We start from the raw sequence: 14,778 nt of genomic DNA on the forward strand, positions 1-14,778 counted from the left end.
ACTCTTTCACAATAGTGACTTTACAACCGGGGAAAGACATTTGGGAATTAAATGTTTTGGTCCAAATGTGAAGTAATTCTGTTTGGGATGTATAAATAATCTTGATTTCTCAGATACAGAGAATGCATTATACATGTCTTGTGTCTAGCACTCCTTATGTACGAATTCCTGAGCATGTGTCTGTGTAGCTCAGCAACCTCAGCAACCACTGATGTTTTAAAGTTCAGTAACTTACAAATGACTGAGGTCTGTATATCATTAAGGAAAAGTAATTAATTATAAAAGATTAGAAGGGCATTGGACTTTAAACTATGCCATTGCATGTATCTGCATGCTTCCCCTTTTCTCCCCCTTCCCTTGACTTCAGCTAGCACATAGATTTAAATTATTTAGAATTTTAATAGTGAATTTTTGAGGAAAGTAGTAGTTCCAGGACTAATGTAATGTACCATCTGTGAGCTTGTAATCCCAGCTTTCAAAGTGCTTAGTAAAAGTAGGCTAAAGCTCTCAAAACTAAGGGTCTGGAGTATTTAGACAAATAAGTGACTTGATTTTCGAAAAATTACTAACTATCTTGCATATCCTGTGATTTTAGGCACTGCTAAAAAGATCTTGAACTTAGTCCCCGATTTGAACAGTTTTGGAATTTGTGGGGTTGTAAGACTGTGTGGGAAATCCACACAGAGGGACCTGACTTTAGATATAGGACAGCCTTATTTTTCTTGCTTACTCTGCCTGCAGGTGTGTGCATGGGAACTTTGGGCACTGTAGTTTGAAGGCTGTGAGCACAGACCTTGGCATACCTGGTGGTCTGTGCCTTTAAACCCAACACTGTATTGGAGATGCCCTTGTGTCTGCAGGCCTGCTTGTGTTGGGTGCAGTAGAGATTGCCAGTAGTTAAGAGAGAAGAGGGCATCATGGGCATTGAACTCTGCTCCAAGTCTCCTGTGTGTTTGGCTCGGTCACTTCATCCTTCTATGTTCGATTTGAGGTGTTCTGAGGGAAAACTGCCTCATGTCTGCGTATGTGTGCTGAGGTCAGAGTTCTGGTTGCAGCCTCCATGCACCTTTTGACTTGCACCAGTTAAGGTTTGAGGTGTTTTATATGTTTGTGGTTCTTTCCAGTTCTTCTAATAAGTGCTGGTAAATTGGGAAAAAAAAAAAAAGATGCTGGCATGCAACCTGTGTTGTTTTTTTCTACCCTTTTATTCTTTTTTTGAAATGTGATTCTCTATTCTCCATTGTGCTCATCATTAGAGGCTTGATTTTTCTTAGAGAGGCAAGAGTCAAGAAGTCTGGAGATCGTGCTGTCATCTTAGCTTTTCCTTCATAACTGGTCTTTGGGATATAAATGAACGAAATTGATTGATTTTGTTACGTCCTGGCAACCTTGAGTACCTTCAGCAGTGTTCTCACTAAATGGTGGGTGATCAATGCCTAGCTGGGTAAATTTGGCACAGCTGGTGTTTGCCACAATTTCGAGACCACCTGTTTTGTTGGATGTTTTTCCTTGACTGCTATCAGGGTGATAATTGGATCAGTCCATATATAGGCCCAGCTCTTGCATTTGTTATTTTTGCTACTGTCAGGACAAGCCTCAAGGTATACAGAATGATCTTTGCCTCAGCCTGCCTTGAGGTGAGATGCTTCTCTGCTGCTAGGTTTCTTTCCTCTGAACAGAATGACTGTTGATCTAACAAAGCAGCTGAGCTGTTCATTTGCAAATGGTTGGGTAATAGCTCTAAAGTAAGCTTTAAACTTTTTGTTGCTTGATTGGAGGGGTGAGGGGTGGTGTTTGATCGAGGGATTGGAATGCTAGCCAAGCCCCCAGATAAAGACCATGAAATTCTTAGCTTGGGGTTCCAGAGTGCAACATGGGTTAGCTGAAAGCCAGTCATTTCCCAGTGCTGAATTAAAGCTTAAACACAGTGGGTTATTTGACTTAAACAACAGTTGCAGCCTGAAAGCAGGATGCTGAAGCTGTTGAAATGGGTTGTCTTTGAGAAGAATGGGAAGGTCAATTGGTCAATTTTAAGGGTGAGTTTCAGAAAGGGAATGGTTATACTCAGCTGAGTCTTTCGGGAGGCCTGGCATTGGTTCTTTAAAATGATTGTCAAATTCAGCTAGAGCACATAAATTTTTTTTAAATTATGCCTTACATTTTTTCTGTATATGGTAGACAATGTATGACTTTTTAACTGTTTCAAACTCTGAGGTTAGTGCATTTGCTCAACCTTAGTTTTACTTGATAATGCAAAAAAGTTATTATTGTTTGGGGTTTTTACTATGATTGTCATTGTTTTGTTTAAAATGTAACTTGGATAAATGACCATGAGATTGGTAAGAAAAAGTACTAGGGGTTTGTTCCTTACTTGAACCAAAATTGTTAGGGTTATTTATGTACTAATACTTTATATGACCATAATGAATCTGTATGCTTGAATCTTGATGCTGAATTGTTTGTTATACTCTAGTAGCAAAAAATACAGATGTACATATAGACTACTGGGTCAAAATTAGTCGCTTCTGTAATTATAAAAAAACCTTACTAGCATGCCTGTTTTCCATTTTCTATGTCACATGCTTTACAGTATTTTGGAGGATACATAGACATGTAATTACAGGTTCCCCCTTCCTGATTAATTAATTCATTAGAGTTATTCACTAGAAGAACAATTGAGTAGTATGTACATATATTTCTGAACACAAGGAGTTTTAGAACAGAAGATCCCAAAACTGATCTTAATCCATGCTGGACCACTAATCAGAAACACTTGTAATAATATTTTGAACTTCAGTTGTTGAAAGGTGCTGTTTCTTGCAGCACTGTGAAAGTGTCTTAGATGTTTTTAACACAATAAACTTGCTGTAAATGAAGCAATGGCTGCTTTGGCATCTCTCCAAAGCTTGGCATGCAGTGAGGTTTCAACTAGCACCAACATCAATTACTGTCTTTTTAAATAATAAATTTGGCATCAGACACCAAAATTCTTCTTTCATCACCAACCTACTTACTTCGGTTATTGCTCTTTCAGTCTTCTAGGCCATATTTATACCTCTTTAAGATCAAGATCGAGACATGGACAGAATGTGGCTTGATGATTACTCATTTTCACTGCAAGTTCACGCATTTATTTTCCTAAACCTTTACCTCTCTACACACCCCCCATCAGTCCCTGCCAAACCCTTTCCTCTCTTTAAGGAGAGCCATTGCACCACACTTTCCCTGCAATTATGCCTGCATTTTTCACCCTAGCTCAGGCTTCCCTGGGGCCTGATCTGCTCTTATCTCCTTAAGACTCCAAACTGATAAGCCTGTTTTAATTGGAATGGGGTGTGGTGGTGTTTATCCTTCATTACATTGAAATCTAGTGGCAGAATAGAAAATAAAAGTTAATTAGATTAGACAGTAAGTGTCATTGAGTACCATTAAACATTCTGTGTTGCCTATGTGAAAACATTTTCTGCAGTGCAAGCTGATCTTAGTTATTTATTGATTCTGACTTTTGACTCAAAAGCCAGCTCAAAATTACTTTATAAGACACTGTTATTTATCTTAATGTCTTCAATAAGCTTGTTCTCAACAAATGTGGAAGAAGTTGATAGCCCACCTGCTCTGCATAGTCATTGGACAGTTGTCTGTTCCCAAATCTGATTGCTCTAATAAGAGTTTCTCAAAAGTGATTTACTTGCGGTGTTCTGTGTTACAATTTTTCCACTTCTAAGGCATTGTTGAAACATGCAGCTTGTTTGTCAAGATTGTCCCTTAACCAACAACAGCAAACAGTAAGTAAATTATTTATATAATTGATTTTTCATTTAGGAGGTTGCAGGCTATCTGTTGATTTGCATAAAACAGCAGCATCGTCACTGCTTATCTATTTCAGTATCTTTGGAGGGAATGATGTGGATAGAAAACATGTTCAACATGATAAATTCTGGACAAGGACATGACCACTGAATTTTCTCTATAAACATGCCTGACTTGTTCTGCAGAAGAATAACCTCACATTTGAAGCCTTTGAGTGGTGTTCTCTGCTGGTGCCCAGCAGTTTGTTTAGGTCCTGTGAAATCAAGGTAGCCAGTCTAGCTTGTTCCAAGTGGCACAGAATCAGGTTTGCTATTTACAGGATTACTGCACAGCGTTTGTGAGATGGTTGTGTTTGTCTTGTTCACGCAGGTGCCACTGCACTGCTGCTTTTAGCCCGCCGGACAGATCTGAGACGAATTTCCTTAGACACCCCAGATTTTACAGACATCGTTTTGCCACTGGAGGACATCCGTCATGCCATTGCCATTGACTTTGATCCTCTGGAAGGATACATCTATTGGACGGATGATGAAGTCAGGGCCATCCGCCGCTCGTTTATCGATGGGTCGGGCAGTCAGTTTGTTGTTACAGCACAGATTGCACATCCCGATGGCATCGCTGTGGACTGGGTTGCCCGAAATCTGTATTGGACGGACACCGGCACAGATCGTATTGAAGTTACAAGACTCAATGGGACCATGAGAAAAATCTTGATATCAGAAGACCTGGAAGAACCCAGAGCTATTGTGCTGGATCCCATGGCTGGGTGAGGAACTGTTTGTGAGCATTTTCTAAAATATTAGTCGTGCGAAGAAGATACTCTGTCTACTTGTATGTAGATAATGGGATGCAGTGATAAACTTCTGAGCCTTCAAAATGAAAATACTGTGATTCTTTGAAAGTTAAAAAGGTCTGAGGTACAAGGACTGCTGCTCTATTTTGACCACCTGGGTAGTCATCTTATGTGTCTTTATGTACTATTCTTTTTAAAAATATTTTTTGGGGACTGTGTGGATCTGCTTGTTTGTTGTAGATAATAGCACTGATTATGTTGTCTTGCTGAGCAGACTGATATAGGAGTTTTGCTTAAAGGGACAGTGTGCGTACATGCCAGTTCTTTCTGAATGGTTTGGGCATCCTTACCTAGGTAAAGAAATATATTTATTTTAGAAATGTAATTTTCTGCATGGTATGTGGGTTTGGGGAAGAGTAGTCCAGAAGAAGCTATGTGAATATTGAAAGTTTGGATTAATAAGAGTTCTTAAGATTTTGTTTCCTTTGCAGGTACATGTACTGGACTGACTGGGGAGAAATCCCAAAGATCGAAAGGTCAGCATTAGATGGCTCAGACAGAATTGTGCTGGTGAATACCTCCCTTGGCTGGCCAAATGGACTGGCACTGGATTATGCAGAAAGCAAAATGTACTGGGGAGATGCCAAAACAGACAAAATAGAGGTTTGTGGTTGTATTTGCATTTCTGATTCCATGAAGTTACAGAATGTAGTTACTCTACTCTTCTAGGTGTTCATATTCTGATCTAACCTGAATGGGCAGTGGGATAGTGGTTGAGTTTTGTTTTAAGAAACACCTCCATTTCTTCTCTGTCTCTGGGCAAGTTACTCACTATTTTTTCCTCATTTTAATGTGTGTAAAATGGAAATTACATCCATGTAGTAGAGCTCTCTTTGTAAGCATGTGTGAGAAGGATTTGTTAAATAAGTCAATTCTTAGGTCATCAGGGGAAAAAGCTTTTGAATGGGTTTAATGTTTTTAGGTTAAAAAAAAATCATCTTTCATTCTTTGTGCTGCTCAGCTTAGATGCTACTAAAACATACTTTAAAGAAATAAATCTCATTTCACATATAGTTACTTGTACTCACTGAAATCCTCTATACTTTGCTTCTCACGTGGTTTATTAGAGTTTCAGCAAGGGGATAGATTTCCCTTTCTTTCTGACGTGTCCTGTTGAAACTCGCAATTAAAAAAAAAGGCACTTTTTCTTCTCTCCCACATTGAAAATCTTGCATTTATTTTGTTGTGTAACATTATTGGAACAAATCTGACATTTGTTATCTGTCAGTCTTTGAGAAAATAGTGTTGTTTAGTATTGCATCAGTTTACTGTCAAAAGCTCCCAAGAGAAGCAGAAAACTTGACTACTGCCTAGCGCATAGTAACACCAGCTACCTTTGCTAAGTCCTGGTATATTTGTCTTTCTTTTGATGAATTATAGCTTTCCTTATTGATTCTTTACTATTGCAAATAATTTTTAGCACTTATATTAGGCACAATATCTTTTCTGGCCTTACAAAATTGCTTTTAGTTATTTATAACTGCAAATCAGTCAAGGTGAAGTCATAGTCATGTGCTGAAAGGTCACATAATTGTTTGTTCTTCTTCAGAGCCAAAGTAACTCCAGTCCTGCAAGGTGAGTTGCTTTGAAGAAGTCCTTGGGAAAGCCTCAGGGAGCAGAGTTTTCTTTGTCCTGAAAGCAAGATTTATTGTCTGTAATTCACCTAACATTACAGCAGCTCTGCAAAAAGAGGGGAAAAATAGTCTTAGCTATGCTTAGAGATTTATTTATAACAGATTGAGCACTTCAACCCTTATACTTTCTTGGACTTGAATGTATTTTGCAAAAGGAAGGTTAGGCATTCTTTGCTGTCATGCTTGCCAAGACATTGAGATTCCTTATTCATTAATAATGGTTCTATTTAATGCTGGATCAGTTTGTGTAGAAATTTTCATCTAGATCAGGCATGAGCTCACTGCTGCATTTCTGTCAAAGTGGCTAGAACACATCATAGAATATTTATGCCAACATTACCACGTCTGTGGCAGGACAGAAGATATTTGATTTGGCACAAAGTCTTTTGGGACAATTTCCATTTCATTGTTCTTCAATCAGTGTAAGCCAGCAGAATGAGTCTGTTCCAGGTTGTCATGTGACATCTATGCAGAGCATCAGAGAAGATTTATCATCCTAAGGTTTCAAAATTACTTGTGTTTTTTCTTCCTAAGGGTCTCCAAGTGTTAGAGTTATGATATTACTTCTACTGCTTTTTATAAAATGTTAACATTTGTTAACTCTTATCAACGTACAGTCAATCTTCAAACAGTCTGGCTGAAACCTTTAAAGCAACAGAGAAGAAATTCTCCCACAGTTTTTCTTTGGTATTTTGGATTTTAGTTTTGTTTGAGGATGTGGGTATGTTTTTTTTTTAATTGCAGAAGGTGTTCATTTAGATATAGGTGACAGAGATCTATAAAATTATGTATAAGGCGACCAACATTTCCACATACACACCTTTTATGACAGAAGAAATTGGCCCTTGTAACTAATGTGAGGTGATGGGTGCAGAACAAACAAAAGCAGATGGTTCTTCAAACATATGGTAAGTTGTGGAAATGGTTATAGGTGTTAAAAGCTTACATGTGTTACTGGGAAGACTGGGTAAGTCTGTGAAAGGGAATTCCACTGCAGCTTACTGGCAAATAGAATTGCTACTGCTTAGTTTGTTCAAGAGCCTATTGTTGTTCAGGACCCGACTTAAAATCATTCTTCTTCTGGATCATATAATAGAGTTTACAGTCTGACTGTACTCTGGAATATACATCCTCCAAAAAAACAGAGTGCCTAGGAAAGCCTGTGCTTCCTTCTTCCTGGTTGGTGGGGATGTAGCTGCTATTTTGTTGACCACATCCATTGGAATCTGATTATGTTCGTCTTTCCATTTTACTCCTCAAAACTGAGTTTCCTGGGCAGGTCCCTTGACCTTACTTTCCTTAATGGCAAAACCAGCCTTCAGGAGGACTTGGATTACCTTCTCCCCCTTTTCAAAAACTCTCTCTGCTATGTTGTCCCACACAATAATGTCATCAATGTATTGCAAGTCTTCTGGAGCCTCACCCTTTTCCAGTGCAGTCTGGATCAATCCGTGGCAAATAATGGGGCTGTGTTTCCACCCCTGGGCAATCGGTTCCAGGTGTACTGGACACCCCTCCAGGTGAAAGCAGCAGCACTCTGCTGCTAAAGGAATGGAGAAAAACACATGAGCAATGTCCATGGTGGCACCACTTTGCTGCCTTGGACTCCAGTTCATCCTGAGTTCCAGTGGCACTCAGTGGTGGTGTGACTTTGTTCAGGCCATGGACAGACTACTGTCACTCTCCACTCTCCATTGGACTTAGACATTGGCCACATAGGACTGTTAAAGTGTGAGCGAGTCTTGCTGACCTCTCCCTGGCCATCCAGGTCATGAATGGTCTCATGGATGGGGGTCACAGAGTCCCGGCTGGTGCAGGATTGCTGATGATGCTCTGCTGCGGTACCTGTTGCTCAACGACTCTCAGCAGTCCCACAGCAGAAGGGTCCTCTGAGAGACCAGGCAAGATATTCAGCTGTCCAATTTCCTGTCTCCAAGCAGATATCCCAACAGCCCAACAATGCCCTTTTGGGTCCTTGAAATACCCTCTCCTTAGGTAATCTGTGCCAAGGATGCATGGGGCCTCTGGGCCACTCACAATGGGATGTCTTTGCCATTTGTTCCTGGTCAGGCTCACTTCAGCTTCCAGTAGAATCAGCTGTTGGGATCCCCGTTATCCCAGAAAAAGAGGTGGGTTCTGCCCCTGCATATCTCAATGGCATAAAGGTACATTGTGCTCTGGTGTCAACTAAAGCCTTATACTTTTGAGGGTCTGATGTGCCATGGGATCCACACAGTCCAATAGATCCAATTGTCCCTTTACCTGGCTGGAGACAGGGCCCCTTTAGTCCTGGTCATAGTACTTGTTGCTCACTTCTTTTAAATATGACCTGGAGGTCCCTTCAAGAGGATCTGAAGTAACGTGAGCTCTCCTATTCTGTCTGAGGACTTGCCCACTGGAAACTGGAGCAGCATTTATCCTTGAAGAATTTCCTGCAGTGGTTGTTCTTCCTCTCAACTGCTGGGGCAGAGGTGGGTTTCCCTTCCCACTTCCTCTTGTTCTCTCTGTGTCATGCAGGCAAAGCCGCAGGTTATCTTGTGGTGTGTACCCTCTCTCTCGAGCAGGCTTGTTCCCAATAGCAGAGGCTGTGGTCCATCCTGACAGGGCGTGGGACATTTCCCCCTGAAGCACTGCTTGTTCTCCTTCTTTCGTTGACATCAGTGCCAATGAGTTGGCATACAATGATGGTGTGCTCTGTACAAACTTCCACCACGTGGATTGTGTACACTGGACCTCATCTGGATCTACAGGGTTGGTTATTTGAATCCCTCTAGATTACCTCCAGCACAGCTAATTCTCTCAGGAACGATATCTTTCTCCATGGCATTCCACCTGCTTGGGCACACTACTAGGTCATCCTTGAGAGAATACCTTTACCTTGTGCTTGACAGGAGTTGCCTCCAGAGGCTGAGTGTTTCTGTCCTCTTCCCAATGCTCTTCCCATCCCAGGACAGGGATTCCAGTCACTTGGCTTCACTGCCATCTAGTTCCATATTGTGGGCCATGATACCCGAGCACTGGAGCAGCCAGGTCACCAGGGGCTCACCTGAGCGGCAGCTGAAATCCTTTTGCGTATCCCGCAGCTCCGCCAGGGACAGGGATTGGGTGATTTTCTGACCCTGCCTGTTCCTCTTGTTCTGAGGGCCCTACTTCTTCTTCATCCCTCACTAAGCAAACTGATTTTGTCTTGGATCTCTTCTTCTGTATAGGGGCAACTGCTATTGGCACAGTTGTTCAGCTGCAGTTGGAGTGGTCGCAGTGCCTGTGGCAGACACAGGTCTGCTTTCCTCCTCCTTCTGAGCGTGTGTTTAGTATCAAGCAGTGTCTGGTAAATAGTAGCCAGGACTCAGCACAATGCATAACTTTGTGCCTCTCTGTAGCTGCCACAGCATTTTTCTTTCACATATTTTGTCACTTGAACAGGGTCCTGTAGTTGTTCAGGGGTGAACTTAAAACCATTGGAGGAAAGAAGTCCTCCAAATACTGACCCATGTCCTGCCACATTCTATGCCATGCAAGGCTATCCACCCTTGGGGCAGGTCTCTGAAAGACCCTCCTAAAAATCTCTTTTGTAACTCTAAACATGGTGTGGAATGCACTGAGGAGACCTGGTTCACCTAGCACCAAAAACATGCTTTCCTTAATGTCCAAGGGACATTCAAAATCCTCAAAAGCTGTTGTAACAGGCCTGAGGGAGAAAGAGAGGGGGAAAGTCATCCTCCCCTGTTCCCTTCACAAGCTGGGGACAATTATTAATGGACACACCAGGGTAGTCCCAGAGGTAAGGGTAGAAGATGCTTTGGCCTTCCCTAAATGTTTTAAACTTACATTTGGAGAAAGGACACTGGCATAGGTGCAAGAAAGAAAGATACTTGTGACATGGTCCCTGTTTTGCTTTAGGTATTTGTGTATATTTGGCAAGGGGGGTAAAAGCAGGATGATCACATTTGTACTTGCCTCTCCTGCCCTTAAGTAGTTTTTCATGATTTTACGTACTTCATGCTTTTTTCTTTTTTTTTTCCCTTGCCTGTGGAATTCATCGCAGTGCTACCAAACTGCATGTTTCTTACAGGCTGTGTTTCTGGTTCATTACTGCTACATAATGAGCATTTATTATTTATTTTTTATTTTTTTATTATTTTTTTTTTTACCCACTGATTAATGTTATGCTGTTCTGGAGCCCCCAGATGATAATAAAGCATCAGCAGGGGTTAATGGAGACTGGCAGGGGGTACAGCAGGGAGCTTTTGTTCCCGTTTTATCTGGCAGCCTGCAGCAGGCAGAAGCAGGCTGTGGCTCAACAGCTTCCTCATTTATCTTGGTCAGGTTTCACTGCTGATAAACTTCTATTGAAATGGATGGCTGCTATTGTGCTTACCAGTAGGGAAGATTTCTTATTGACTTGCTACAGGTTTAAAGCTTTTTCCTGCCGTGCTGTGAGGTTAAAAATGTATGATCTACTCAGTTGAGGTCTTACGTTTTCCTGTTCAAGTGAATATTTGTTGTCTTTGCACATACGCTACCTGTTTTAAGGCATATGTTGAATTTTAAATGGTAAGCAAAGCTCATATTAATAAAGCAATTAAATGGCTGCAAGCATGTGTTGCTGTGTACATTAAGAGTAAATCATGATGATATGGCTGATTTCTCAGTTTTTCAGTTTTGCTTCGTTTTTCTTTATTCATCCTCTTTTCTCTTCTTCATTTTTAGAGCCAGAAATGACACTCACTAACACCTACTAGTGGCTAGTGTAAAGAAAGGCCTCCTACAGGTATCCAACCATTATCTAGAGATTTTTGAGTGCAGCTCTAACTTGAAGTATTTGTGCATTCCCAAATCTAGTAGCTGTGCCTGGAATCACTGTCTCTAATCCTCATGATTAATATGGAAAGTATTACATCCTGCTGTTTTTCAGCTTAAGTACACAAAAGTCTTCAGAACCCAGCCTTGCTGAACAACAGAAAGCAGATGCTGCTAAGACTTTTTAGAGCACTAAAATCTTGAACAGAGAGGACCTTTTTGCCTTTGAACTAGGAGCTAATAGTTTGGCATCTAGAAAACATTCTTATTCATATTTCAGTCCTGAAGTTGCAGGACTACATTTTCCTCCAGTGACAACTCCCTCAATTTTACTGCTACCCTAATAAGGAGATTTTGCTTTTTTAAGCAAAAATAAATTCACCATTTCTTTTATGACTGAGAATTTTTGTCTCATAGCACAAGTCTTTGTACTGTGAAATGCTGATGACTTGTAAGCCTGGTTACTCATCCTAGCCCAACCACCCTACCTGAAGCAGAGGTTTGAAAATTGAGAAGCAGAAACCATTGAATTCCTAGCTCTTGATCATCATCATCATCATGGCTAGGCTTCGCGAACAAAGATTTGGGAAAGGCTCTATCCACATTTGTTACAGGCACGCTGGTGGCTAATAAGGCCAATATGAGATAGACATGTCCGATTGCAAAAGGCACAGCAGAAGGACTCCTTAGGTGGTAAATTCTGCAAGACACGGTTCTTTCTGCGTTGTCTTTTCTCCTCGAGAGTGATCCTGTGTGCTTTCTCAAAGGAAGCAGCAGCGTTATAGATGGTGTGTCTCCAGGCCTCCCGATTGGAGGCCAGAGTAGACCAGTTATGGTGATCAATATGGCTGAGGCTGAGATGTTGTTTCAGGGAGTCCTTGTATCTTCTCTTTGGGGCTCCTCTCTTGCGGCAGCCAGTGGCAAGTTCACCATAAAGCAGGATCTTAGGGAGACGGTGGTCCTTCATCCTGGAGACGTGCCCTGCCCAGCGCAGCTGTGTTCTCATCAGCATGGCCTCTATACTTGTGACAGCTACTCGTTCTAGAACAGACATATTGGTCACATAATCTGACCAGTGGATGTTAAGGATTGTACGGAGGCAGCGTTGATGGAAGCGTTCTAAGAGATGCAGGTGGTGGCGGTAGATGACCCATGATTCGGAACCATATAAAAGAGTAGACAGCACAATGGCTCTGTAAACACTGATCTTGGTGCTTTTCTTCAAGTGTTTATTACGCCATACTCTTTTGTGGAGTTTTCCAAAAGCACTATATGCCTTTGCTAACCTGTTGTCTATCTCTCCATCAATCTCACCATCCGAGGAGATGAGGCTGCCTAGGTAATTAAACTGCTGAACTGATTTGAGCTCTGATTGGCCAATGGTGATATGGGGATGATGGAAGACTTCCTGAGGTGCTGGTTGATAGAAAACTTCTGTCTTCTTCAAGCCGACTTCCAGCCCAAAGAGCTCAGCAGCATCTGCAAAGCAGGATGTTAAACGCTGCAGAGCTGCTTCTGTGTGGGCGACAAGGGCGGCATCATCAGCATAAAGCAGCTCCTGGACAAGATGATTTAAGGTCTTAGTGTGGGCCTTCAGTCACCTTAGGTTGAAAAGGCTTCCATCAGTACGATATCGAATGTAGATACCATCCTGATCCTCGAGGTCTGCCGTGGCCCTTTGGAGCATCCTGCTGAAAAAGATTGTGAATTGGGTTGGTGCAAGAACACAGCCTTGTTTCACACCACTGGTTATTAGAAAGGGCTCAGAAAGTGCATCACCATATCTGACTTGGCCGTGCTGATCCTCATGAAGTGAGATGATAATTTTAAGGAACTTGGGGGGACAACCTTAACGTTCCAAAATCTGCCACAGACCTTTTCTGCTCACAGTATCAAAAGCCTTGGTGAGGTCGACAAAGGTTACATAGAGACCTTTATTCTGTTCCCTACACTTCTCTTGCAGTTGTCTGAGAACAAATACCATGTCTGTGGTACTCCTGTTGGCTCTGAAACCAACCTGGCTTTCAGGTAGAATTCCTTCTGCTATAGCAGGTATTAGTCTGTTCAAAAGTATTCTTGCCAGGATTTTGCCAGCAATGGAGAGCAGAGTAATACCACGGTAATTTGAACAGTCTGATTTAACTCCTTTCTTCTTATACAAAGTGATGATGACTGCATCACGAAGGTCTGATGGGAGTTTGCCTAGTTCCCAACAGCACACCACAAACTCGTGAAATTTAGCATGGAGAGCAAGGCCCCCATGTTTCCAGATTTCAGGTGGAATTCCATCAACCCCAGCTGCCTTGCCAATTTTCACCTGCTGTATGGCCTTAAGGGTTTCTCCCAAAGTGGGGGCAATATCCAAATCATTCTTTACTGGTTGTTGTGGGATGGATTGAATTATTGAGTCCTGAACTACACGGCTAGTACTGAAGAGAGTCTGAAAGTGTTCAGACCAATGATTCAGAATGGAGGTTTTATCTGTCAGAAGCATTTGACCATCTGCACTGAGTAGGGGGCTTTGGACCTGGTATGTAGGCCTGGACCTGGTATGTAGGCCTGTATGCTATTTTCAAGGCCTCATAGATTTTGTGGTCTTAACCTGGATATCTTTTCTGGTACTATACATCATCTTGTAACGTGGCAAAGGGTCTGTGAAAAGAGGTGGAAAACCAAGCTCTTGGACATGCAGAGACTGTCAGCATTGAAGTGATTTAGTGAATGGGAGCAGTTGAATTAACTTAAATGCTTACTGCCACCAAAGCTGAAAAGTATTTCATAACATTTTCGCCACTTTGCGCTGGCCGAGTCTCTCATTGGACTGTTCCCTGAACCACTTGGGCTTGCTAAAATGCCAGAAAACTTTGCACATTTTTTCCTTCTACAAAAAAATCATTTATGATTGCTTACAAAGGAGTCTGGAAAACAACTTAAAAATAAGTTTCTGGGGCAAGGTCCTGAAAAAAAGTACCTTGGGAAAGAAGAAGAGAACAGAGGCTTTTACCCATATGCAAGAGCATTAGGAGTTGTTTTAGCAAACTCAGTCTTGTAAAACTATCCCCCAAACCCACTGTGAGGATTCAGATTGGTCTTGGCTAGTGTTTTTTGCTTTCTGCAAAGCATTGTGTGTGGTTGCTCATAGGTCTTAGTTTGCTAAATAATAAGTTGCAAAATGCAGTTACTATTTCCTTTGTTACCCCTTCATAGCAAAGCATTTTTATTCACTTGTTTTACCACTGAATCTTCTCAGAGTAGCTTCTTTTTCCCCCCTGAAAAATCTCTCTTCTTATCTTGTTCATTCATTTGGCTCATTTTTTTTCTTAGCCTGTTCTTTACAAATGCAAGGGTTTTTTTGTAAAGCATGAGATTGCCTAGGAGACGTCATATGTGGTTGTCACAATGGTTCTAAAATCCTTTTCCTGCCTATTTGTCCCCTTACCTGACTTAAGTAATTTCATTAAAAACTGAACCAATTGTTTCTAAAATTAAATTCCATCGCTGAGAAAACATTTCTGTTGACATTGATTGATCAGTGAGCTAGGAAAGTTGTCCTGCTGTTAAAGAAATGAGCGTTTAACAGTGTCTGTAGCATGATAGGGTATTTATGAAGTTAATCTCTATTCTGTTCTTACATATTTATCTTCACTGCAGTCCTGTTAGGAATATTATCCATGCTCAGAA

General features: G+C 41.4%; 1 protein-coding gene across 2 annotated transcripts in view; it reads left to right on the forward strand.

Annotated features, from left to right (window-relative positions):
* LRP6 (LDL receptor related protein 6) overlaps window positions 1-14,778 on the forward strand; it is a 127,033-nt gene that overhangs the window by 67,184 nt on the left and 45,071 nt on the right. For both annotated transcript variants that reach the window (XM_027709889.2, XM_039387102.1), the window contains exons 6-7: window positions 4,180-4,576; window positions 5,095-5,266. In XM_027709889.2, the coding sequence (XP_027565690.1) occupies window positions 4,180-4,576; window positions 5,095-5,266 (569 nt within the window). The remainder of the gene's footprint in view (window positions 1-4,179; window positions 4,577-5,094; window positions 5,267-14,778) is intronic.

This window comes from Pipra filicauda, unplaced genomic scaffold, assembly GCF_003945595.2.
Source record: "Pipra filicauda isolate LSUMZ 115617 unplaced genomic scaffold, ASM394559v2 scaffold530_size479538_pilon, whole genome shotgun sequence".
NCBI lineage: Eukaryota > Metazoa > Chordata > Aves > Passeriformes > Pipridae > Pipra > Pipra filicauda.